Genomic DNA, 22,807 nt, shown 5'->3' with positions numbered 1-22,807 from the left:
AATTTGTTTTGAGTTTTAGTACAATGGCATTTAAAACCTTTTTAAATCCCGACAAAAAGAATGCATCTCCAATTTTCTCACATTTCAATGGAAACATCATGTTTTGTTTATTTATGCTTTCTTCATTTTATGACTTAAAAATTAGAAACAAAATCATTTCTTTCGTTCGTATTTGAATGCATAAATCGGCGCTGAATCTTTTGTTGCTGGAGCAATTCGTTTGGGTTTCAGCAAACGTTTTTGTTGGAGCACCTTCTTCAATTCCATTTTCTGTTGAACAACCGTCAGCATTTTTTCACGCTCAATACGATTTTTCAGCTCATTGTATGCTTCATCACGTTTCTTGTACAGTCTACGAGTTGCCTAAGGAAGAAAAAAAAAACAATATTCAACAATGTTGTCATAGATTTCATAAATGGATGAACTCCATCAATGTTTTATATGTCATAAGAACGGGATTAAATCGATAGAAATGAGAAAAACCATACCTCAATATCAGCATCGGTGATGATTAATTTGTTAAGGTCCTCTAAACGCGGTCTATTTGTGCGTCGACTTAGCATCGACGGATGTGTATTGAATCGTTTCGCCAAATCAATTTCATTGTCTTCTTCACCGGAATCCGTGAAAAATGTATGCGTATTTTTAACTTTGTTCGCTTCATCAATCATGTGCAATTCCGCTTGCATTTTTTGTATTTTATTCGCTTCAATGGTCTTTTTCATTGTGATATATTTGACGTCTTGCGTTTGCATTAGTTGAATTTGCTCCGGTGAATGCTCATCTTCTTCTTCATTCTCATGATGTTCCTAAATGCGAGCAAAAATCCGAATGATGTAAATGAAAACGGAGCAAAAATTTATCTACTTATCTTCACTTACCCCATCAATCATTTTCGAATTGATCATGTGATGGTAGAATTCATCTGGATTTCGGTTCAATGCCCGTTTGCTGAGCAGCTTCAATGTTTCTTTCTTTTCATTTTTATCCTTCGCACGCAACTGATAGTCTTTTTTCTTCTCAAGTAAACCAAAATGTTTTCGTGCCGCTGGCTGATGACGCTCTCTGTGCGTCTTTTGATTTGATTTTGCTGCTTTTTTCCATGACGACGACATTTTATTGATATTTAATTTATTTTCTGCGCCAGCAAAATTTATACGACAACTCAATGCGAGACTCAATGACACACGTGAATAGGTTATGTTTTGTAAACACTACTGTATTACACTTGACATTTGTACATGTGCGCTCGATTGCTGTCTGTTGCTCACTTTCAATTGTTTATTTTTGTCAAAATGCTATTTTCATCAATATTCACTGAAACGAATTGCATTTTGATGTAAAAACATGAAACAAGTTATCATATTTTATTTTTATTTATCGCTAATGGAAAATCGCTCAACACAACAACTTATCCTAATATTGAAAAACAACAAGCAAAAACCGATTACCATTTCAAAACGTCTAAACTGTCAGTGTCATTGTTGAAGTTAAGTGCCGAAGTTGCGGTTAGGAATCAAGCATGTTGTAACATAGTCAACAATTATTGCAATTCTTTTTTAAAAAACTGTTTAATAGTAATTTGTAAGAAATTCCAAGTAAATTTATAAAATTAGACTGAGTCGAGTGAGAGTTTGTTAAAACGTGATGTGGACATTTTCGCTGAGGCTTCTAACACAAAACAGATTAATCAGTCGAAACCTCCTGCGAAGAAATGATTCAATTGTTGGATGGTTCAATAGTCAGCCGTGCTCTGCGCGAGGGAAACAAGATAATACCGGCGATGAGTCGTTCAAAGTGTCACGATTGTTTGAACCAGCAGCGCCAAAGGGAAGTTCCGATTCCGAGTTGGGCGTTGAGCTCACCGGACGAATAAACAAATCGGACATTTTGAAAGTACTAAATAAATTTAGCCAAAAAGCGGACAATAAAAGTCTCTGCCTTGAATATGGTCTTGATGGTGAGCGGAAATCTTATTCATGCATCAGTTGTGATTGCATAAGATAATTCCTATAAGGTCGTCTTCAAATGATAATCTTTTTTGAATAATTTTCAAACAGATTACATCCAACAGAAAGCATTTGCCAGTTTTCGCCAATATTGTTTCCAAACAAAATCCATACCAGCAGAGCTATACATCAAACTGTATGATATCGTCAATGGTGCTGGACATCCAGATGACTTGTTCCCATACCTTTTGAATCATGCTAGAGAAATATTCCCACATTTGAGTTGCATGAATGACTTGAAGAAAATATCTGATTTGACAAATCCATCGACATGGTATCCACAGGCTCGTAGCAAAATTCGAAAAATTATCTTTCACGCAGGACCCACAAATTCTGGTAAAACATATAATGCGATGCAACGATTTTTACAAGCTGATTCTGGTATTTATTGTGGCCCACTGAAACTACTGGCCATGGAAGTGTTTCAGAAGAGCAACGAAAAAGTGAGTTGAATCGATTTTTATTTAGTTCAAACTTGTCAATCTACCATTGTTGATGAGTGAAATAATAGCAAATCCAAAATTTAATCTTATTTTCGAAATAATTTAGGGAACACCATGTGATTTGGTAACCGGAGAAGAAAAGCGCAGGAGCAAAGAAGATGGATCAGAAGCAAATCACGTGGCCATAACAATTGAAATGGCACCAGTCGATCGAAGGTGTAAGTTCAATGCTTCATTCAATCCAGGACGAGCTAATATTTTGTCGATTTGTTGAGCACTGACAGAATGAACAACATTTCATTTCGATTATTTTGCAGATGACGTTGCCATTATCGATGAAATTCAAATGCTAAGAGATCCCGGTCGTGGATGGGCATGGACGAGGGCCTTCTTGGGATTGAATGCGGATGAGATTCATGTGTGCGGTGAAGCAGGAACCAGAGAGTTGCTTGAACGTTTATGTTTAACCACCGGCGAAATAGTTGAATACAATCATTATGATCGATTGACACCGCTCACAATCGAAGACAAACCAATCGAATCATTCGAAAAACTGCAGCCAGGCGATTGCATCGTGTGTTTTAACAAAACTGATATCTATACAGTTTCACATGAAATTGAGTCACTGTACGAAATTCAATGATTTTACATATTTTTAAAAATCATCTTTATTTTTTTTTCGAAAAAAAAAAAAACAATTATCTATGTTCTCTCCTTTTCGGAAATTCTACAACCATAGAGGTAGTGAAGTGGCTGTGATTTATGGGAGTTTGCCACCAAATACAAAATTAGCACAAGTGGCCAAGTTCAATGATCCTAACAATCCTTGCAAAATAATGGTTGCAACCGACGCAATCGGAATGGGTTTAAATCTGTAAGTCGTTTGTTTTTCAATATCAAATAATTATTATAAAAAACTATTATTCGAATTTGTAGGAGCATACGACGTATCATATTCTACTCCATGGTGAAATTACAACAGAATGAAAATGGCGAAAAGGGAATTTCTTCTATATCTGTGTCGCAAGCGTTACAAATAGCTGGTTCGGAACAATTTCATTGTCAATTCAATTTTCGATACAACGATAGCTCAAAAAATTCAAAATTGTCAAAAAAGTTAAAATTAAATTTCTGGAAGTGATTTCAACACTAATCATTTGTTTGTCTTGTGTTCAGGTCGAGCTGGTCGATTTGGAACACAATGGGAACATGGGTATGTGACGACGTTCAAACGAACGGATTTGCCAAAGCTCAAATATTTGCTATCGGAAAAGCCTGAACCAATCACACAAGCCGGCCTTCATCCCACTGCCGATCAAATAGAATTATACGCTTATCATTTGCCCAATTCATCTCTTAGTAATTTATTGGTATGCTTTTTCAGTGCATTTGATTCTGTTTCGAAAATTTTATGTATATTTTTTGTTTCTTATTCCAATCAGGAAATATTTACATCGTTGAGCACAGTGAATGATGATCTGTACTTCATATGCAATACGGAGGATTTCAAAGAATTAGCAAATATGATTCATCATATTCCGTTGTCGTTACGCATTCGTTATGTGTATTGTTGTGCGCCAGTAAATATAAAGCAACAGTTTGTATGCGCCATGTTCACCAAGGTAAGGTTTTGAAATTTCCTTCTTCAAAGAATTTTCAAAGATGTTTTTCAGTTTAGAGCATTAAATAAAAATCCAACATACTTTTTGTCCAACTCATTTAGTTTGCCAACCAGCACAGTAAATATGAAGCAATTACATATGATTTTGTCGCGCAGAACTGTGCACTTCCGGTGCGATTGCCACAATCGATAGCAGATTTAGTTCAATTGGAAAATATTTTCGACGTTATGGACATCTATTTGTGGCTAAGTTATCGTTTTGCTGATATATATCCACATCGAGACCGAATTCGAGCGGCCCAAACACAGCTGGACGACTTGATTCAGCAAGCTGTTGCCCAAATAACAAAATTGATCAAAGAAGCAAATGATAATTCAGAACCAAGTAATTAAAATTTTTGATTTTTTTTTTCAAGTTTATTAAAGTAGAAGTACGAAGCTCAATTTGTTTTTAAATTTGTTACTACCATTTCAGGTCAATCGGCAAAAGTCGTTGTAACACTTGACGATTACAGTAAAGCGGCACAATCCGAATCGGGAGACAGAGAACGATTTTCAGAGTATTTAGTTCGAAAAGGTGTTTTAACGTCAACGATGATGAAACAATTGCAAAATGAATTCTTAGGAACATCTAAACCAACCGATTCGCGCAATTTTGAAATTGATAGTAGACATAAGCCATCATCAAAACGAAGCAAAAGACGAAAATAATGTGTACAATATTTGTTGGAATAAAATTTAATGTAGATTTATCACTGAGTGATACCAAATTGCTATATATGTCGGCTTTAATTTTAGTCGCAAACAATACAAAGAACAATATTGACGTACAGTAAATTCAACAGTTGAACTTCCCGTCGGCCACCGAGCTTTTAAAAATCAAATGTTTTCATCACAAATTGTGGGCAACACAATTTTTTTGCTATTGCATTTAAAGGGACTCAACGAACAACCAGCAGGTGTCAAGAATGTCTATACAGTTGCTTCGGATTTTTTTAAAGCGACAGTCGGTATTATTCAAGGATCGAATTGTCAAGGATTCACTGTTGGCGCTGTCGTTGTAACAACATTGACTTGATCTAACTCAGAACGTCATCTGATCCGTTCGCATAACATGATGTATTTGTGATGATCATAACACACGGCATATTAACTATTAATAGCCGGTTGCCATTGCCGTTGCCGTTGCCGTTGTTGTGTACATACACAACATGTATGTGTAAACGGATGAAAAAAAAAAAATGGCGCGTTGATTTAAAAATAGCTCTAACTTAAACTCAAACATATGAACATGAAATAAACAGTGTTTTGTTGCCGTATTCAGACAAACGCTCTGAATTCATTGACAGCTGCGTAGCGTAATTATTATCCAAGTTCATAAGTTGATAATTTTTTTGATTGTATCAAACAAATTAACATTTTACGCTGAAAACAAACAAATTTAAGGTATTGAGACGTGCACCGAACCATTTGTGTGAGTGATTGTGTGATCCAGATGAATCGAATTGAGTTGTTGCTGCAAAATACACTTGAATAGTGAGTCAGATGCCCGTCGACATTGTGTCGGCATTAGGTGGGCCTGTGTAATTGTATTGTGTCAAGTGCGAGAAAAATTCATGTTTCTTCAATCAACTAATCCGAAATTATCGTAGAAATGAAATCTAAATGTTGATCAATCGAAATTTTTTGAATTTCGAATGTAAATATTCATTTAGCGATTTAAGCAATAGATTACAGTGATGAGCACACAGTTGCAACAGAAAACAGGCAATACAATAAGCAATGATATCGCACAAGAATCACGAACATTCTTACGTTGGGTGAATTCAAAGCTGAGACTAAGCGATAAACCACCAATATCCGACGTTCAGACGGGCCTCAACGATGGAATGGTTTTAGTTGAACTGGTTGAAATGCTGTCAGGCAGAAAAATTGGCAATAAATTTACCAAAATCAATTCCAAACTACGACAACATCATTTAGATCGTGTTACATTAGTTCTTGAATGTTTGCGCACCGATAACGTTAACACATTCATCAAAATTGGTAAGACATATTGGGCTCGGGATGATAGAAAGCACTGAATTAAGCTTTTCCCAATTTTTTTTTTCTCCTCTAAAATTGAGTGTTTATTTGATTTTTATTGTGACTCTTATCAAATGTGTAGATCCGAGTAAAATCATCAGTGGAAATATTGAAACGATTCTGGCTGTATTATGGTCATTGATATGGCATTATTCCATTGCTTCAACCATTTTTGAAAGCCCACAAATCAACAACTCGACAGATTCATACGAGACGAAGAAACATAGGTATTTTGTTTTCAGATGAATGTTTTTCAAGTAACAAAACAAATGATGCGTGAATTTTTATTATTAATTTAGACTTTTGCAATGGATTCAAATCAAAGTGCCGAAATTGAACATTACCAACTTTACGTCGGACTGGAGAAACGGAGAGGCAATCGGAGCGTTAATAAATGCTATCGCTCCCGGCTTATGCGCTGATCACACAACATGGAATGATAAGAATCGCTTAACCAACACTATTGAAGCGATGACATTAGCCAGAGATTGGTTAGATATTCAAATGTTCATTCTAGCCGAGGAATTGATCAGTGGCTATGTCAACGAAAAAACACTCATTACATATTTAAGCCAATTTACGACGGCAAAACTGCGCTCAGGTGCACCGCTTAGAGCCAAACGATACTCGAACAGAATATCTGCATACGGGCCTGGAATATCACCGTTCGGTGCCGTTGCTCATACTCCAGCTAATTTTACCGTTGAAACAGTTGCAGCGGGAAAAGGTACGCTAAACATAGGAAAAAAGTTAAATTAATTTGTGTTGCTGAGAATAAAAATGTGTCGTTGAGAATGAAAATGGGATTAGCCGAAACCGCTCGTTTACATGTTGAATCATTTCTGTGTTCCTGGTAAGACTCTTACCGTAAGAGATACGAGGCAAGTGTCTAAAGCAAAGATGATTGTGTGGAATAAAAATGACTGACTGACTTTAGATTCAGTTGACTGTAGTTGATTGAATTTATGTTTTTTGACTTGTAATTTTAAATGATTTCAGTTAACTCTGATAGACTTACACTACATGTTGTACTAAAATGTCAATCAAAGTAAGTCATTTTTGTCCGAAATTAGTTAACTGACTGGTCAGTTACAATGTTTTCACACGGGGAAGATCTTGAAGTATTCTAAACATTACAGAAGACAGCCACTTTCTATATGTTACTGGAGATACAAAAATAATTCACATTCAAACAGATGGTTTCGGCTGCAGCTTATTTCACCAAATGTTTTCATGAAAAGTTTTCATGAGATTTTCCCCTAAAGTTTTTTTCGTGAAACAATTGTATCTAAATGTAGCAATGAGAAAATCTCAATAGAAAAGTGAAAATATTCTCATTTTTTTGACATTATTCTGAGCGCAAATTTTAAATTTTCATTTATTTTTGAGCCAACCATGATGTGATCTCACATTTTTGTGAAAAAATCTCGAAATTTCAAGTTGGCGCTCAAAATAATGTCAAAATAATGAGAATATTTTCACGTTTCTATTGAGATTTTCTCATTGCTACATTTAGATATATTTGTTTGACCAAAAAAACTTGAGGAGAAAATCTCATGAAAACTTTTCATGAAAACATTTGTTGAAATAGGCTACTGATTCTATTTCTATTATCAAAAGCCAGAGATGACTTTAGCGCACCCAAGTGCGCTACACAGCACCCGAGTATTTGTGTTGTTTTTTTTTTGTTTTTTTCTTCGTTATACTTTACCATTTTGGTCAAAACAACTTTGTATCAATATTTTGTGTAACATAACAAAGAACAGTTTTTGAAAAACCACATTTATATTAGTAAAATATGAAGAAAAAATCCCCAAAAGTAGAAATTGCGTAATATTGCGAAATTGAGCCAATGCGCGAAATTACTAGGTGCATATGATCACACAATGCGAATACCGGGGGCAGAAAATGTAAGCTCTTCTTCGTTATGTTACACAAAATATTATTTTAAAAAAAATCCTGGCCAAAAAGCTAAAGTAGAACGAAAAAACAACAAAAATACTCGGGTGCGCTAAAGTCATCTCTGTCAACAGCACATTTAATTCAACATCACATTTAATTCAATCCATTTTAATTCAACAATTTATGAACATTTTAAATTCTTTCGAGGGCTGTTTAGTAGATTCGTATTAATTTGAAATTATGTCCACATTATAAATGGCAGGATCAATTGATGTACATATTCGAGGACCGACCGGATTGATCGAAAAAGCAGATGTGCGATTTAACAACGACGAAAAACTTTCGTATTCTGTTTCTTATATACCCAAATCAGCTGGTGACTATAAGATATTCGTTACATTTCTGGGAAAAGATATACCGAACAGCCCGTTTAATGTGCACGTTACTGAAAATGTGGGTGATATATCGAAAATACAATTATTAGGCCCTGGTTTGCAGCCAGAAGGGAATTACTGCGGAAAAACCACCTATTTTGATATTATTGCAGAAGGTTGGTTTCGTGGTGGATATTTTTGTTTTATTTGTCAACATTTTTTCCATTATGATTTATCGTTTATGCAAATAGATACCGAGTGTGGTATACCAGAAGTGATTATTCTCGATCCAGCCGGTCACAAAACTACTGTTCCGGTAAAAATGCGTCAAATCTATCATAATCAATGGAGATGTGAGTACTCATCAAATTTAATGGGTCTTCATTCGGTCAATGTATTTTTTGGAGGCGTTCCGGTTAGAAATAGCCCATTTGGTGTAAAAATATCATCAAGTAAGACATTATTTTCATTTTCAAATTCAAATCGATTCATGTGAAGAAACTGTTTTGTTTTAAATTTAATTCATGCCACTTTGAAAATGTCCAGTTTGTGATTCTCGTAAAATACGAGTCAAAGGACGTGGAATACAAGCGAGAGGCATCAGAAATGGTGATGATGCTGTATTTTTCATCCATACAACATCCGCTGGTATCGGAACACCAGAGGTGAAAATCGTTGGACCCGGAGGAATCAATCAAAATGTTGATATAAAACATGTTAAAGAAGATGTATACGAATGTCACTATTATCCAACGAAAGAGGGGCGATACGTGATTATGGTAAAATTCGGCAAATTTGAAGTGCCGAAAGCACCGTTTGAAGTAATAGTTGGCCCACGCAGTCAGTCATCTATCGTTGCATATGGGCCTGGATTGAAAGGTGGCATTGCCGGTTTGCCAGCTTCATTCGTTGTGGAAATGAATGGCGAAACTGGTGCACTGGCGTTCAGTGTTGCTGGACCGTCACAAGTAAGAATATTCATTTGAGAATAAAACATCATTTCTCAACATATTACAGTTGAGCACGTAGCATTTCATGATAAATCATAATTATTATTTCAGGCTGAAATTGAATGCCACGACAATGGTGATGGCTCGGCGCTCGTTAGGTACCTTCCAACTGTCCCCGGAGAATATGCAATCCATATTTTATGCGACAACGAAGATATTAATAAGAGTCCATTCATTGCACAAATTCAACCGAAAGCCAGCTTTCGACCGGATCTTGTGAGATGTTCTGGAACAGGAATTCAATCTTACGGTGTAATGCTGAATTGTGCCACAGAATTCAGAATCGATGTACACGATGCGGGCATTGCACCACTCGAGATTAATGTAAGACTCGAACAAAGTAAACAAAATCATATACCCAATGAAAATTCGCAAGTTCACGCACACAAATTAGGTGCAACACAAAAAATATATTTGCGGTATTATTAATTCTTTTTAATTTAACAATTTTATCACTGACACAATTTGATCTTGAAAATTATGAATTTCGTCCCACAAAAACACAGCATTTACGTTACGACCTTCGCACATTTTGTTTTTGCTAAAAACTCAGAAGAGCTGTCAACACCTTAAAATAGAAAACGGAAATATAACATTTTTCATTCACTTTGATATCGTTCTAGATTCAAGATACATTAGGAACTCAGCTGCAGTATACAAGTTCAACTAATGAAAATGGCATAACAACATGCTGTTATACGCCTAAAAGCACCCTGCCACATGTGATCGAAGTGAATTATGGTGGTGTTGCTGCATCGGAATCACCTTATCGTGTTTATGTTTCAGCACCGCCGGATGTAACGAAAATCCGTGTGTTCGGCGACTGGTTTGAAACGAAAACCAAACTCAATGAGGGCAACAATTTCAAAATTGATACATCTCAGGTGGATTATGCCGAGTTGAATGTTTATTTGATCCACGAAGAAAGTGGCATAAAGATTCCAGTTACAATTTCAAATGACAATGGTGTTTATACAGTAGATTTAAATGTGAAAAAACCAGGGAATTATTTAACAAAAATTTATTACGGAGGAATCCCGTTGTCATTTACACAAAAGGTATACGTACCACCACTTCCAGTACCAGTAAATAATTACATTCCTGAATTATCCACGCCTCAAGCGTATCCCGAAAAAGTGAAAGTGTTTGGTCCAGCATTTTCGGAAGCAAATCTGTATGCTGGTGTTGCAACCTACTTCAATATTGATGTATCGAAAGCTGGACAAGGCATCGTCGCCGTCTGTATATTCAATATGAATGGCATACCCGTTGACAATGTGTTTGTTGTAAATAAAGGAGGTGGCTTGTATACGGTCAATTTCATTCCACCAAACGAAAAATCAATCGTGATTAGTGTTAAGTTTGCCCATCAAAATGTTAACTCAAGGTAGGAAATGGTCAAATTTATATGTTAAATTATAAATTATTATCGTCTAACTGAATTCGAATTGTGTGTCGAAAGTAGTAGGATTATGATCGTCAAAATGATTCGCTTAAAACATGACGTGACATTATGTCGTTCTGCCACTCTTTCAAATGATGAAAGATGAATCAGATTCCTTGCTGTTTCTTCTTGTTTTCTTATATCTATTCCTTTTGAAAACTATACACACATCTGTTCGAAATTCACATAAATTTTAGTTGTAAATTTTTCGGCATGGATGACATACATAAAGTGCGATTTGCAAAGATGTTGACATCCCTTGTCGCTATCTAAGCGATTCGACTAATTCGTTTGACCTTTTTCTATTTTCCAGTCCATTTCTGCTAACGATCATTACAAAAGATGATGAAAAAACTGCATTAGCTAGCTCATTTGACACGACACAATCCATTCGAAGATCCGACATTAGCTTGGCGATTGAGGTAAGCCTTTTCCTAATTCACTCTCTCTCCGATTCACTCACTACTCTCTATCTCTTCCGATGTGTGGTAAAAATACTTCGTTTCGGTTGCACAACCGAGATTAATATATCCCAATGAATTTATTGAGCGCTAAATCTAACAAGTAGCACGCGCATTCGTCCGCACAAACGCGCGTGCTTTCCTATCTAACATACTCGAACCAAACGAATGATGTCGGAAACATTGTATTAATCGGTTTTCCTCCTTGTCCTTACCAATAGGATCATTCAAGCAGTCGCGAAGATTCGGAAACGACGACACAAAATGCCGATTCACCTAGGTACAGACGCATTCAATTCAATAAATTGCTTGTGTCTCTACCGTTTGATGAGCTAAAAGGTAAGGATTGGTTTTTCCTTCTTAAAATCAATTCGACTCTGTCGATTACAGTCACTATTTTGTTCGCTATTGATTTCAACGTGAAAAGATGTGCATTTTTCTCGCCGATCGCACTTGTATCGTGCACATGATGATTCGCATTTTAAGTTATGCGATTCCAAGGGAAACATGTCTTTTTGAGATATGTACAGAGAAATAAAATGGGTCGGATTTTTCTTGTTGTTGCCCGTGTCGGTTTGCCATACTCAGTGCACATGATCACGGTCGAGTGGATGAATCAAAGCATGAATTTTGAAATCGTAATTAGTACATATTAAAAATCAAAATTCACTATCGCATGGATATTTCAATTAATTACTGTGCAACATGCCATCAGGCAAGGATAGACGCACACACATTTGCCAACTCAAATGAAAGAGCCTAAATGTAAAAGAATTTTTCTAACTAACAGGGAGACGATAAAAATAGAACCATTTACGCCAAGCAACACCAATAAATTACATCGACACCATAAAACTTGAAAATACAAATTTAAATTTATTTATTTCTAGTTCCAAATTGAGTTTTCAACCAATAAAAAAAAAACGAAGAAGATCATGGTAGCAAAAGAAAAAAACATAAGCGTCTGTGGCGTTTCTTACATTTCGAATTTTTTTTTTTCTTCAAAAGATCGAAAATGAGGGAAAGAGAGATAGAGAAAGAAACACACGGAGTGATAGAGATCACAAACTCCTCTCGAATCCACAGCGAGGCATGTGACACACAAAATAGTAAACGGATGGTAAGCAATATCACATCAATAATGGATGTGTGATCGCGCGCGAAAGAGAGGTTATTAATAAGAAAAACAGATCCATTCGGACAAAAAAAAAAATCATTCTCTCTGGTGCGAAAAGAGAAGGAAGTCATGTAAAAAGTATATATGATCGGCGACTCATCATATTTACACTTTTGTATAGTACATGTATTCCGACAGAAATAAAATTTAAAGAAAAAAAAATTCTCGACGAATGACGCTTCTGAAGGAATTTTGCAATGTTCCCTTGCCATGTCTCGGTGTCCGAAAAATCATATCATATCATATCTAGCATCTATGTCATTTGTAAAATCATCAGCCACACATCTTGACTTATGGCGGAAATTGTTTGAAAATTTGCGGTTGATATTATGATATCGTCGCGTCGCGTCACGTCGCGTCTCCCGTGAACGTACACCCATCGTTCTTCTCATAGAAATCTCTGTTTTTTTTTTTTTATGTTTCCGCTTCTCATTTTCATCGCATTCGTGTGACATTTACTTTCCTCTTGCGCTTCATAATTCGCAAATTTATGGGTCTGCTAAAACACGAAAAGTGAATTTTTCAGATAGCCAAATAAAAAAGGCGAAAATAAAAGACATTTTTCTATACAACGAAACAAATAGAAATTAGAACATATAGAAATTATCTGGGGTCAAGCATTTCTTGGACGAAAAGTGTATTGTCTGATTTTTCTTCTTCTTGCTTTTTCTATTCGAAATTTTTTGTACTTATACACAGGAAAAAGACATGATTGCACATTTGCATTGTGGTACATCGAACCCCATCTAAATTATTGACAATAAAATCTTTCTGCAAATCGTTAAAAATCAGTTTACTCAAACCATTAGCTGTGTGTTTTTCTGGCAGAAAAGAAATGGGAATATAAATAAAATAAAGAAGATGTTGAGAGAATTTTTTTCGGTTAACAAAAGGGTGAATCGATTTAATATATGGCCACCAAACTGACAAAAGAAATAAAATTTCCGCAAATAAACGTTGAGATTGATAGTTATTGTTTAATTTTCCGTTTTTTGACCTCACCGATATAGAATCATATCGGTAGAGTGACCGTTTGAATATCGTTTCTTTAGGGTGTATTAATGCCCAATATATCACTCACATATTATGAATAAGAGGCGCCAAAAGTGGCATAATCATATTGTGCGCTGAGAAAATGTGCGAATCGTTGATGAGGTGACACATGAAACGAAATTGATTTATGAGCATGCCACTTTGGCGATGCGTACACATTCAATTTGTGCCCATAAATCGACCCACCCTAGAGAATGGCATCGACAATTGCAACATCAATTTCGGTTTGAACAAATTTGTGTGCGTGTTTTTGTTTGTCCAAAAATATAAACTGAACCAAAATATTTTGTTCATAAAAATGAAATGTCATGTATTCTTGCGGTGTTTGTGTAAATGATACACGCATAGTTTCATCGAGTAAAGAAACAAACAACAGCAACAGATCGCCTTTACGCCGCCGAACAACTGTAAGCTGAGATCCAGAAGATCAAAGAAACCTCTGTACACTATAGTCTCTTGGCAATATTTTGTTGTTGTTTTTGTTGCTGTTACAAAGGCAATATGCACATTTTACCATCAATGTTTCAATGTAATTATTATTAGCGAATTTGCGCTTCATCTACTCGCACTAGTGCTATGAGCCTCAAAATTATATTCATTCATGAAGATATTTCTCTCACACAAAAATTCATATTTCAAATCCCGTCTCTTTCTGTGTATCCTATCTCTCTCTGTTACATCGCTTCTTCCCCTCTCGCTCTGTCTCTGCCTCTGAAACACTTTTTTGCGTTTTAACATGCATCATGTGATCAAAAAGTTGCAAATAGCAAAATGGCAAATCTCAAATAATTCGAATGAATGGAAATGTGAATTTTTCATTTGCATGATCTAAAACTGAGCACATTTTGAAATTTTCTGTAGAATATTGTTCCTTGCGTTGATTTTCTCCAGAGAAAAAAGAAATTGTGCAAACGGTTTTGTCGTTTTGCTCAGCAAGAGTACACATAAATAGGAAAATCCGTTGCGTTTTAAATGCGACTGAGTATCGTTCAGTATTTCATTTCTTCTTCTATTTTTCAGCCAATTTGAAAAGGCCATGGATGCACTTTGTACACAGTATGAACAGAGAACGCCGAAATACATATACCAAAATAACATAGGATACTGTTGGCCAGAGCCACCAAGCTCTGACGAACGGCCACTGTGTATTAAATTAAGAAAAAAAAAATTCTACATTCCATGTTCGCAGTCCGAATATAAAATTCAAAGTGCTAAAGTGTATCATCAACTCTCACAGAGAGATACCAAAAATTTTCACATCGCATTCACAAGTGGTCCGTGTTAACGTATAGACGGGTATTTAAAGTTTTCATCATCAAAAGTAATTCGAATACACGATGTTCGAATTCGCGTTTCTTTTTTTCAATTCTCGGGTTTCTTTCTCATCCACTTAATCAACTACCATCGTTGAATTTCCGATATTCCATTAAAATTTTGAAGAAAAAAATGAATAAAAGAAACAACTAGTGAATTTTTCTCAGCCTTCTTTTACTCAAATCTCCGATGTGACAAATAAAAAAAAAAAATAAACAAATATATAAAATCATGGTTCAAAATTGAAAATGAACAATTGATTCACATTCGAAATTCATTTTTACACATGGAGTCTGGCATCATCAACCAAGCAATCACAATTTCAATACTAGAAACACTACAGCTCAATCTGTTAATTATTTGTCACTACTCATTACCAATAAATTGTTCATTTCGTTCAATATCTAATGAATTGACAAAAACGAGAGTGTTTCATGGATTTTCAGAGTGGCAATCGAAAAATAATTGAAAACATTTAATGAGAAAATAATTGAAAACATTTAAAGCCTTTTTTTTTTGTTCAATTTTTGGAATATTTGCATGTTTGATATTTAACTTTTAATATTGCGTTCAATGCAATCATTTAATTAGGTGAAGAAAAAAAATCCCATTTTTCAAAAGATAATTAAATATGAAGAAGAAAAAAATGGTTCATCATTCATTCATCAATGAACCGAAAGCAGAACAACAATTGGCAACCAATGAATTGTATTTTTTTGTCAATTAATTCAAATAAAAAACATGGAAATTCGGAATTTTCAATGCATTTCTCCCTCATACCCTTTAATATTTCTTTTGATTGTTTAAATCAAATCATGAATATTTTTTTTACTAAGAAAGCAATGTGGTTGATGCACAGACCTGGTGAACAAGACGAGACCACATGGGAGGAATACAGTGAATTTCACAAGGATTTGAAATTAAATTTTACTGTGTCGGAAATCGATAGTGAGCCGAAAGTGGAAGTGTTTTGCAAAGAGCAAACAGTGCATGGAAGTGGCGGTTTCGCAACAAGTTTTCTCTCTCAATATCATATACAAACGCATCAAGGTAATCTCAAAAAATTAACGGGCGCAACAGCAAAGAAAGAAAAAACACAAAGTTATCAACAAAAATAGACAATTCGATTCAAATCATCACGCATCTTATCTTGTGTATGAGTGTTATACCAAGTGGAAATAATTGTAAAATATGGAAACAGTCTGTGAATAAAAGGATATATATGTTCTCTGTGTGCGGTAAATCAAACGGATAATTATGAATGCAATGGAAAAGGCCGAAAAAAGTACTTTGAAAAAGAATGGATATTTCCGTTTATAGCTTTTTGGTTGATGGAATGCAAAAAATACATTGCCAATAATTCCGCATTGCCCGATTATCGGATTTTGGAATATTCATTTTTTTTTTGTTTGTTCCAAAAATGGATGATTGCACGAAAAAGTGATTTAGCTGCAATATTGACTTTCACGCCGTGATAAACTTTCGTTGAAACTATTTATCGCACATCAATTAAATTAGAATATTATAGGAAGAGTGCAAAAAAAAAAAACATTGGAATGTTGATCGAGGATGCGATTCGTATTCTCCCTCCACCTCTCTCGGCATCGTCTCATTCTCGTCTGTTCATTAGTTGTATTCAATTTCTGACGTTTGTCGTTTTTTTTCTTCTTTTCATCTCATACACAAACATATATTAATTGGGCTATAGCGCGTTATATTCACTTTAGTAGTGAAGCCATCATTTTAACTAATAATTAGCAATTAAAATAATTCAGCTTAGCTACATCGAGGTTCGCCAACGTGTAAAACGTGCGGATAATTTCGGAATGGAGTGTACCGCATTCGATTATGTATGACGAATATCGTCTGTCTCAACCGCAAATGCCTGTCCAATCGACGTTCCTCTTTGCTTCTTCTTATGTCGTAGGCGAACTAACAATTTTTATGATATGTTATTTAAAGTTTTTATTGAACAGAGCATGCGACGGACGGACGAATGAACGATGGCTGTTGCCGATGTTAGTGGAGATCATTTTCTTTCTTCTTTTTCACCTTTTCTGTCTCTCTCTCTCTCTCATTTTCTCTCGTAATTTACCTCAATGCTCTCACGGCCAGATCAAGAAGGAGCAAATGAACGAATACGAATAACATTGTCGGCGACATTCATTTTTATAGACATTCATTTAGACGTGTCATATATATAATAACAAATAGCACACTTCCCGATATCCAACAAATTGTTTCAACGGCTCAAAACACGTAACTAATTGGTTATTTATGTTTGTTTTCTATTTTTGTTGGGAGTAAAAATGATAATTTTTACAAAATATGCAGTCTGTTGAATTGTGCGATTCTCATGAGGTGGTGAAAGTGACGATGGTTCAGTTATCAAAACAAGCGATTCCACATGAGATATTATGATGGGTGTGTTTTTATGAAAATTAAGTGTGATAACAACACGACATGCATCATAAAAATTACACATTCTAAATGGTGTTGCATTTTTGTCTCACTCGGTTCCACTGTGTCTACTACCTACTTAAAGCACCAACTAATAGATTATTACCACCATTGCCTACGGCTATGGTGAATGGGCAATCTCTTCAAACGAAAAACATCGTTGGCATTTTTCTCATAAATCTTCGGAGTGTTCTTTCATGTTGCACAGCTGAATCATTAATAAATGTCATTTGTTTACAGCACAAGTGAAAATGCCAAGCGGAAAAATTGATTTGCCCGTTATCGAAGACAACTTTGATGGTACAATTCGAGTTCAATATAACCCAACGGAAGACGGTGTTCACGAATTGGTTTTGCTTCATAACGGAACTCCTGTTCAAGGTAATTTACATTTTCCAAATAAGTTCAAGCTTATCATTATTATTAATGAAATTTGAGACATAAAAAAAACATTGTATCAGGGGCACAAACTAATTCAAAAGTATTATTAGACTCATAACTAATGACTTATTTTCTTTGATGTATATTTTCTTTTAAAAACTTTCATCAAAGGTTCAACAAAGATTTCTTTTAATCCAATTTTCCGAGTACTTTCCAAAAAGAAATTTTAGTGTTGCATATATGCATATTTCCCTGATCACAATTAGGCTGATCAAATCCGGAAGTAAAGTGATGCAAGTGTCTCAAGAATGTTACGCTGCAACGGTAGATGATTTTTGGCCATATTCCACTTGAAAACGATGCCAATATTTCTATTTTGATGCAGCCGTACGCCTAGCGACTGGCTACCTTGCATCAGTCGATTCGACCTTCGTTGCTTACTGAATCGATTTTGAATGCACTTTCACCAATTTTACTTGTAAAAAAGCACTGTGTCAATATAAAATGCTTCATTTCGCATTAAAACAGCCAACGACAAGGTTATTTTTAAATTTTCAATGAAAAAAAGTCCTTAAGTTTATTAGGCATTTTCGGATTGAGTTTATTTCTAAATCATATTACATCGCCAATTTGATTTCCAGCATCTAATCACTCGTGCGCGAGTCTCCACCAGTATATGCAAATTCTTTTTCGAGCTTTTTGAATCTCTGCTCCTGGCGGCAAATACATTGCTGGAATTTAAAAATATTTAATCTCTTATTAATTAAAATATTGCTGTTTCTTTCGTAATTCGTAAAGGTTCACCGTATAAATTCCATGTGGATTCACAGGCAAGTGGTTGCTTGACTGCATATGGGCCAGGCCTATCAGTTGGTAAAACGGGAGAACCGTGTGTTTTTACCATTTCCACTAAAGGTGCCGAAGTTCCATTGTTATCACTTTCGGTGGAGGGTCCTAGCAAAGCAAAAGTAAGCCATAATCATAAATTAAGTACATTCCCTTCGCCCTCTCTCTCTCTCTCTCTCTCTCTCTCTCGCCCTCTCTCTCTCTCTCTCTGTTAGATTCATATGAATTAAATTATGGTAAAAATATTATGTATGATTTCATATCATAAAAACCGTTAACATTTAGGAGTCTTACGCGAAGATTTATTACATTTTATAGATAGAAATTCTTTTATATAATAGCAATTTTATGTGTTAAACGATGAAAACTTTGGCTGAAAATTATAATGAAAACGTTTCATGTTATGTACATACTGTGAAATTTTATAATATTATTCGAAATAGGAGAGAGAGATCGATAGAGATAGAGAAAATGCTTCATTTGTTTGCAATTATTTATGTGGTGCGCGCGTTGTGGTTATTTTTTAGATTTCCTATACTGATAACAAAGATGGAACGATTTTGGTGACGTTTTTGCCAACCGAAGCGGGTGATTATAAAATTTCGGTACGATTCGGTGACAAGCATATAGCTGGGTCACCATTTATGTGCAAAGTAGAAGGCGATGGCAAAAAGCTAAGAAATCAACTTTCAATTGGATCATGTTCACAAGTGACATTGCCTGGTGTTTTAACCGATGCCGATTTGCGTTCACTGAATGCCGTCATCACAACACCATCCGGCATTGAAGAGCCGTGTTTCTTAAAGAGATTGCCATCGGGAAATATTGGCATATCATTTACGCCACGTGAAACCGGAGAACATACCGTTAGCGTCAAACGCATGGGCAAACAAATCAAAAACTCACCATTTAAAATTAACGTGTCCGAAAGAGAAGTTGGTAATGCGAAAAAAGTTAAGGTGACCGGAGCTGCACTGGAAAATGGAAAAACGCACACAGACAACACTTTCATTATCGACACCCGAGAAGCTGGCTACGGTGGTCTATCGTTGTCGATTGAAGGTAACGTTCACGATTTTAAAATTGACCATCGTAATATATTGGATCTGATATCAAGTATTTATTTATCAAAGGACCCAGCAAAGCTCAAATCAAGTGCCTCGATCAAGTTGATGGAACATTGCAAATTTCCTACAAACCAACTGTACCAGGGAATTATATTCTGAACTTGAAGTTTGCCGATCACCACGTCGAAGGCTCACCATTCAATATTAAGGTATCTGGCGAAGGAAAAAGTTGTCAACGCGAAAACATCTCGCAACAAACATCGGCCGTACCATCGAATGATGTCGGCAGCAAATGCAAATTGACTTTCAAGATGCCGGGCATAACATCGTTTGATCTTGCAGCCAGTGTTACATCGCCAAAAGGCGTCTGCCAAGATGCTGAAGTGCAAGAGGTCGAAGATGGTTTGTATGCGGTTCATTTTGTGCCTAAAGAAGAAGGAGTCCACACAATCTCTGTCAGATATACTGACATTCATATACCAGGTACTTTTCTTTCCGATTTCAACACAAATCGATAAGCATCGTCAAAAAATAATACTAATGAAAAATTCAAAAAAAAAAAAAAAAAAAACATAAACAGGTTCGCCGTTCCAATTCACCGTTGGGCCATTTGTCGATTCTGGTTCGCACTTGGTCAAAGCTGGTGGTTCTGGCTTGGAATTCGGTGAAGTTGGTGTTCCAGCTGAATTCAACATTTGGACACGTGAAGCTGGCGAAGGAAAGATTGCCATTTCAATTGAGGGACCTAGCAAAGCTGAAATTAATTTTAAAGATCGTAAGGATGGATCATGCAATGTGGCCTATACAGTAAAAGAACCAGGAGAGTACCATGTCAGCTTGAAGGTATGCATATGGATCTTGAACATTGAAATAAAATTCACGTGCACCAACGATTTTTTTCCATTCAAGTTCAATGAGCGCCACATTCCGGATTCACCATGGTTAGTCAAATTTAGTCCACCTGCTGCTGATGCACACAAAGTAGAAATTGCCCAATTCCCACAAGGCGCCATTCAAACAAACACACCGTCACAATTTTTAGTTCGTAAAAATGGCGCCAAAGGCGATATTGATGCCAAGGTAATGATGCTCAAATTATATGCGATCCAACGTAGTCATGTATGCTACATTATTCACGGATAAACGGAGTTTTTGCCCATACCAAATCAATAAGTTTAAGGGAAAAAAGTATGAAAATGTAATTTAATATTGCTGAATTTTCATAGATTGTTTCGCCGTCAAATCTATCCGATGATTGTTTTGTACAAAACATTGATTCAGAAGAAACTTCGGTTCGTTTTTATCCACGTGAGGAAGGAATTCATGCTATCCATGTCAAATTGAACGGTGTTCATATTCCTGGCTCTCCATATCGCGTCCGAGTCGGCAAAGATGTTGCTGGTAAATGGAAAACTATATTCAAATTCTTTTCAAATTGAATCACAATCTTGATATGATTTCATTCTGTAGATGCATCTGCCATCAAGGCTGAAGGGGCCGGTTTGAAAGATGCCGTTACTGGTCAGAAATCTCACGTCCTCATTAGCACACTAGATGCAGGCTCAGGTAAGCATAGTCAATAAAAATAACACCATAAATAAAGATGAAAAATCAAAATAAATGTTAAGTGGAGAAAATAATGCACGAATAAGAACGAAAGAAACATTTGTTGCTTGACGACCATTTAGGAACATTGTCAGTCACAGTGGATGGGCCAGCGAAGGTATCTTTGGATTGTACTGAAACTGACGACGGATACAAAGCAAGGTAAATATAATCTCATTTTTTATTAAATGCAATGCACTTAGCAATGAATGTCATTTGGGATTATTGACAGATACACGCCGTTTTTGCCTGGAGAATACTATATCACGCTCAAATACAATAACACTCATGTTGTTGGTTCGCCATTCAAAGTGAACTGTACAGGTATATACGAGCGCTATATTACATATCATTTACATATACATATATTATTTATGAAGGAGAAATGAAATACGAAAACGCATTTTAAAAATATATTCGATTCAATCATCAGGCAAAGCGATGGTTGATGAGGGCGGCCAAGAATCAACAAATGTGTCAGTTCAAACGGTTGCAAAGCACTCAAAAGGTAATAAAAATGGACCAGCTCTGCCAGTTTTCAATGCTGATGCAACAAAAGTCACAATTAAGGGAATGGGCATTAAAAAGGCGTTTGTAGGGAAACAAAATCAATTCACAGTAAATTGCTCTGAAGCAGGTAATTTAATTGCATTTTTTCGTATCAATTTGTCGCACAAGATTTCCAATTCCGATTTTCCGTTTCGATTCAAAGGTCACAGCATTCTGTTTGTTGGTTTGTACAACCCAAAAGGACCGTGTGAAGAAGTGCAAGTGAAACATACTGGCAAAAATACTTTCACCGTTAATTACTACATTCGCGAACGTGGCGAATACACATTATTGGTTATGTGGGGAGAGAATCATATAGCTGGCTCACCATTTGCTGTTGAGGTTCCAACAAAATGCTAAATTTTGTTGTGCTACCTATGCTATCATCATCACCATCGAGTTGCACTTGATTAATTCTTGTCTTCATTTTTTTCTTCTTCTGTTGTTGTATCAATCTCTCTCTCTCTCTCGGTCATATACACCGAACATAGTACAGTCCCATTTTTTGGCTATACCGATGGCAAATCCAAATAATTTTGGATGCGGCATGGAATTGAAATTTACTTGAAAGTTTCACTGAAACATGGAATGCGACTGGACCAGTATATGTTCAGCTCTTTTTGTCGATGCTGGTGTGTTTTCTCTTAGAGTTTGATGTTGCACATACTCTTCTCTCCCATCAATAACTTTACTTTATACACACACAAAAAACAAGAATGTTTGAATGGAAATTTTCATATTCTATTTTATATATTTAATGAATTTTGCATGGAGTGCCAAACGTTAAATAGACAGACAGATTTACATTGTAGCTTGTTTCATACCTCTATATAACTGAGTGTATTTCAACTTTTTAACACCTATGTGAACTGTGCCCGGAATTTTAGAAAATTCTCTTCTTTTTTTAAAAATCTATAATATAGTCGCTCCGAAGCGTGTTTAATGTAAAACTTTTTGCCCAAAATATAATAAAAATAAACGAAACGGAAAACATCAAAAGCATAAT

General features: G+C 35.7%; 3 protein-coding genes across 11 annotated transcripts; 2 read left to right on the top strand and 1 right to left on the bottom strand.

Annotated features, from left to right (window-relative positions):
* Positions 1–69: 69 nt before the first annotated feature.
* On the bottom strand, positions 70–1,296 carry LOC129575453 (probable U3 small nucleolar RNA-associated protein 11). The gene is made up of 3 exons (XM_055459110.1): positions 882–1,296; positions 489–809; positions 70–363 (listed from the first exon to the last, which is right to left on the bottom strand). Exons 1-3 carry the CDS (start codon positions 1,113–1,115, stop codon positions 154–156), a joined length of 765 nt encoding a protein of 254 aa, XP_055315085.1. The 5' UTR covers positions 1,116–1,296; the 3' UTR covers positions 70–153.
* On the top strand, positions 1,220–4,851 carry LOC129575451 (ATP-dependent RNA helicase SUV3 homolog, mitochondrial). Its single transcript, XM_055459108.1, has 10 exons — positions 1,220–1,960; positions 2,061–2,452; positions 2,559–2,670; positions 2,770–3,079; positions 3,192–3,326; positions 3,389–3,495; positions 3,629–3,822; positions 3,895–4,074; positions 4,176–4,458; positions 4,549–4,851. Exons 1-10 carry the CDS (start codon positions 1,648–1,650, stop codon positions 4,782–4,784), a joined length of 2,262 nt encoding a protein of 753 aa, XP_055315083.1. The 5' UTR covers positions 1,220–1,647; the 3' UTR covers positions 4,785–4,851.
* A 317-nt stretch (positions 4,852–5,168) lies between these two features.
* On the top strand, positions 5,169–22,803 carry LOC129575449 (filamin-A). 9 transcript variants are annotated; one of them, XM_055459097.1, is made up of 22 exons: positions 5,169–6,119; positions 6,241–6,385; positions 6,458–6,885; positions 8,323–8,610; positions 8,686–8,886; positions 8,981–9,402; positions 9,496–9,768; positions 10,068–10,831; positions 11,202–11,310; positions 11,571–11,688; positions 17,594–17,734; positions 18,533–18,702; positions 19,108–19,642; positions 19,714–20,130; positions 20,228–20,490; positions 20,557–20,727; positions 20,874–21,048; positions 21,118–21,213; positions 21,336–21,414; positions 21,485–21,576; positions 21,686–21,889; positions 21,965–22,803. In XM_055459097.1, the coding sequence occupies exons 1-22, from the start codon at positions 5,813–5,815 to the stop codon at positions 22,159–22,161; spliced, it is 5,595 nt and encodes a 1,864-aa protein (XP_055315072.1). In that variant the 5' UTR covers positions 5,169–5,812; the 3' UTR covers positions 22,162–22,803. The 9 variants fall into 9 exon arrangements, with proteins under 9 accessions (XP_055315072.1, XP_055315076.1, XP_055315074.1 ...); XM_055459101.1 differs by lacking the exons at positions 5,169–6,119; positions 6,241–6,385; positions 6,458–6,885; ... (5 more) ...; positions 11,202–11,310; positions 11,571–11,688 and adding exons at positions 14,772–14,853; positions 15,734–15,943; XM_055459099.1 differs by lacking the exons at positions 5,169–6,119; positions 6,241–6,385; positions 6,458–6,885; ... (5 more) ...; positions 11,202–11,310; positions 11,571–11,688 and adding exons at positions 14,772–14,875; positions 15,734–15,943.
* Positions 22,804–22,807: the final 4 nt, after the last annotated feature.

Source organism: Sitodiplosis mosellana, unplaced genomic scaffold, assembly GCF_009176505.1.
Source record: "Sitodiplosis mosellana isolate CC-2019 unplaced genomic scaffold, AAFC_SMos_1.0 Smas_scaffold_6167, whole genome shotgun sequence".
In the NCBI taxonomy this organism is placed as follows: Eukaryota; Metazoa; Arthropoda; class Insecta; order Diptera; family Cecidomyiidae; genus Sitodiplosis; species Sitodiplosis mosellana.
Note: the sequence above shows the minus strand (reverse complement) of the source record. Positions and strands in the feature narration are given on the sequence as shown.

Coding starts and splice junctions, on each gene's coding strand:
- LOC129575451 (XM_055459108.1), top strand. CDS start 1,648: ATGTGGACATTTTCGCTGAGGCTTCTAACACAAAACAGATTAATCAGT. Junction 1,961..2,060: donor CCTTGAATATGGTCTTGATG/GTGAGCGGAAAT, acceptor ATTTTCAAACAG/ATTACATCCAACAGAAAGCA. Junction 2,671..2,769: donor GGCACCAGTCGATCGAAGGT/GTAAGTTCAATG, acceptor ATTATTTTGCAG/ATGACGTTGCCATTATCGAT.
- LOC129575449 (XM_055459097.1), top strand. CDS start 5,813: ATGAGCACACAGTTGCAACAGAAAACAGGCAATACAATAAGCAATGAT. Junction 6,886..8,322: donor AACAGTTGCAGCGGGAAAAG/GTACGCTAAACA, acceptor TATAAATGGCAG/GATCAATTGATGTACATATT. Junction 21,415..21,484: donor GACGACGGATACAAAGCAAG/GTAAATATAATC, acceptor GATTATTGACAG/ATACACGCCGTTTTTGCCTG.
- LOC129575453 (XM_055459110.1), bottom strand. CDS start 1,115: ATGTCGTCGTCATGGAAAAAAGCAGCAAAATCAAATCAAAAGACGCAC. Junction 810..881: donor ATTCGAAAATGATTGATGGG/GTAAGTGAAGAT, acceptor GCTCGCATTTAG/GAACATCATGAGAATGAAGA. Junction 364..488: donor TCACCGATGCTGATATTGAG/GTATGGTTTTTC, acceptor TTTCTTCCTTAG/GCAACTCGTAGACTGTACAA.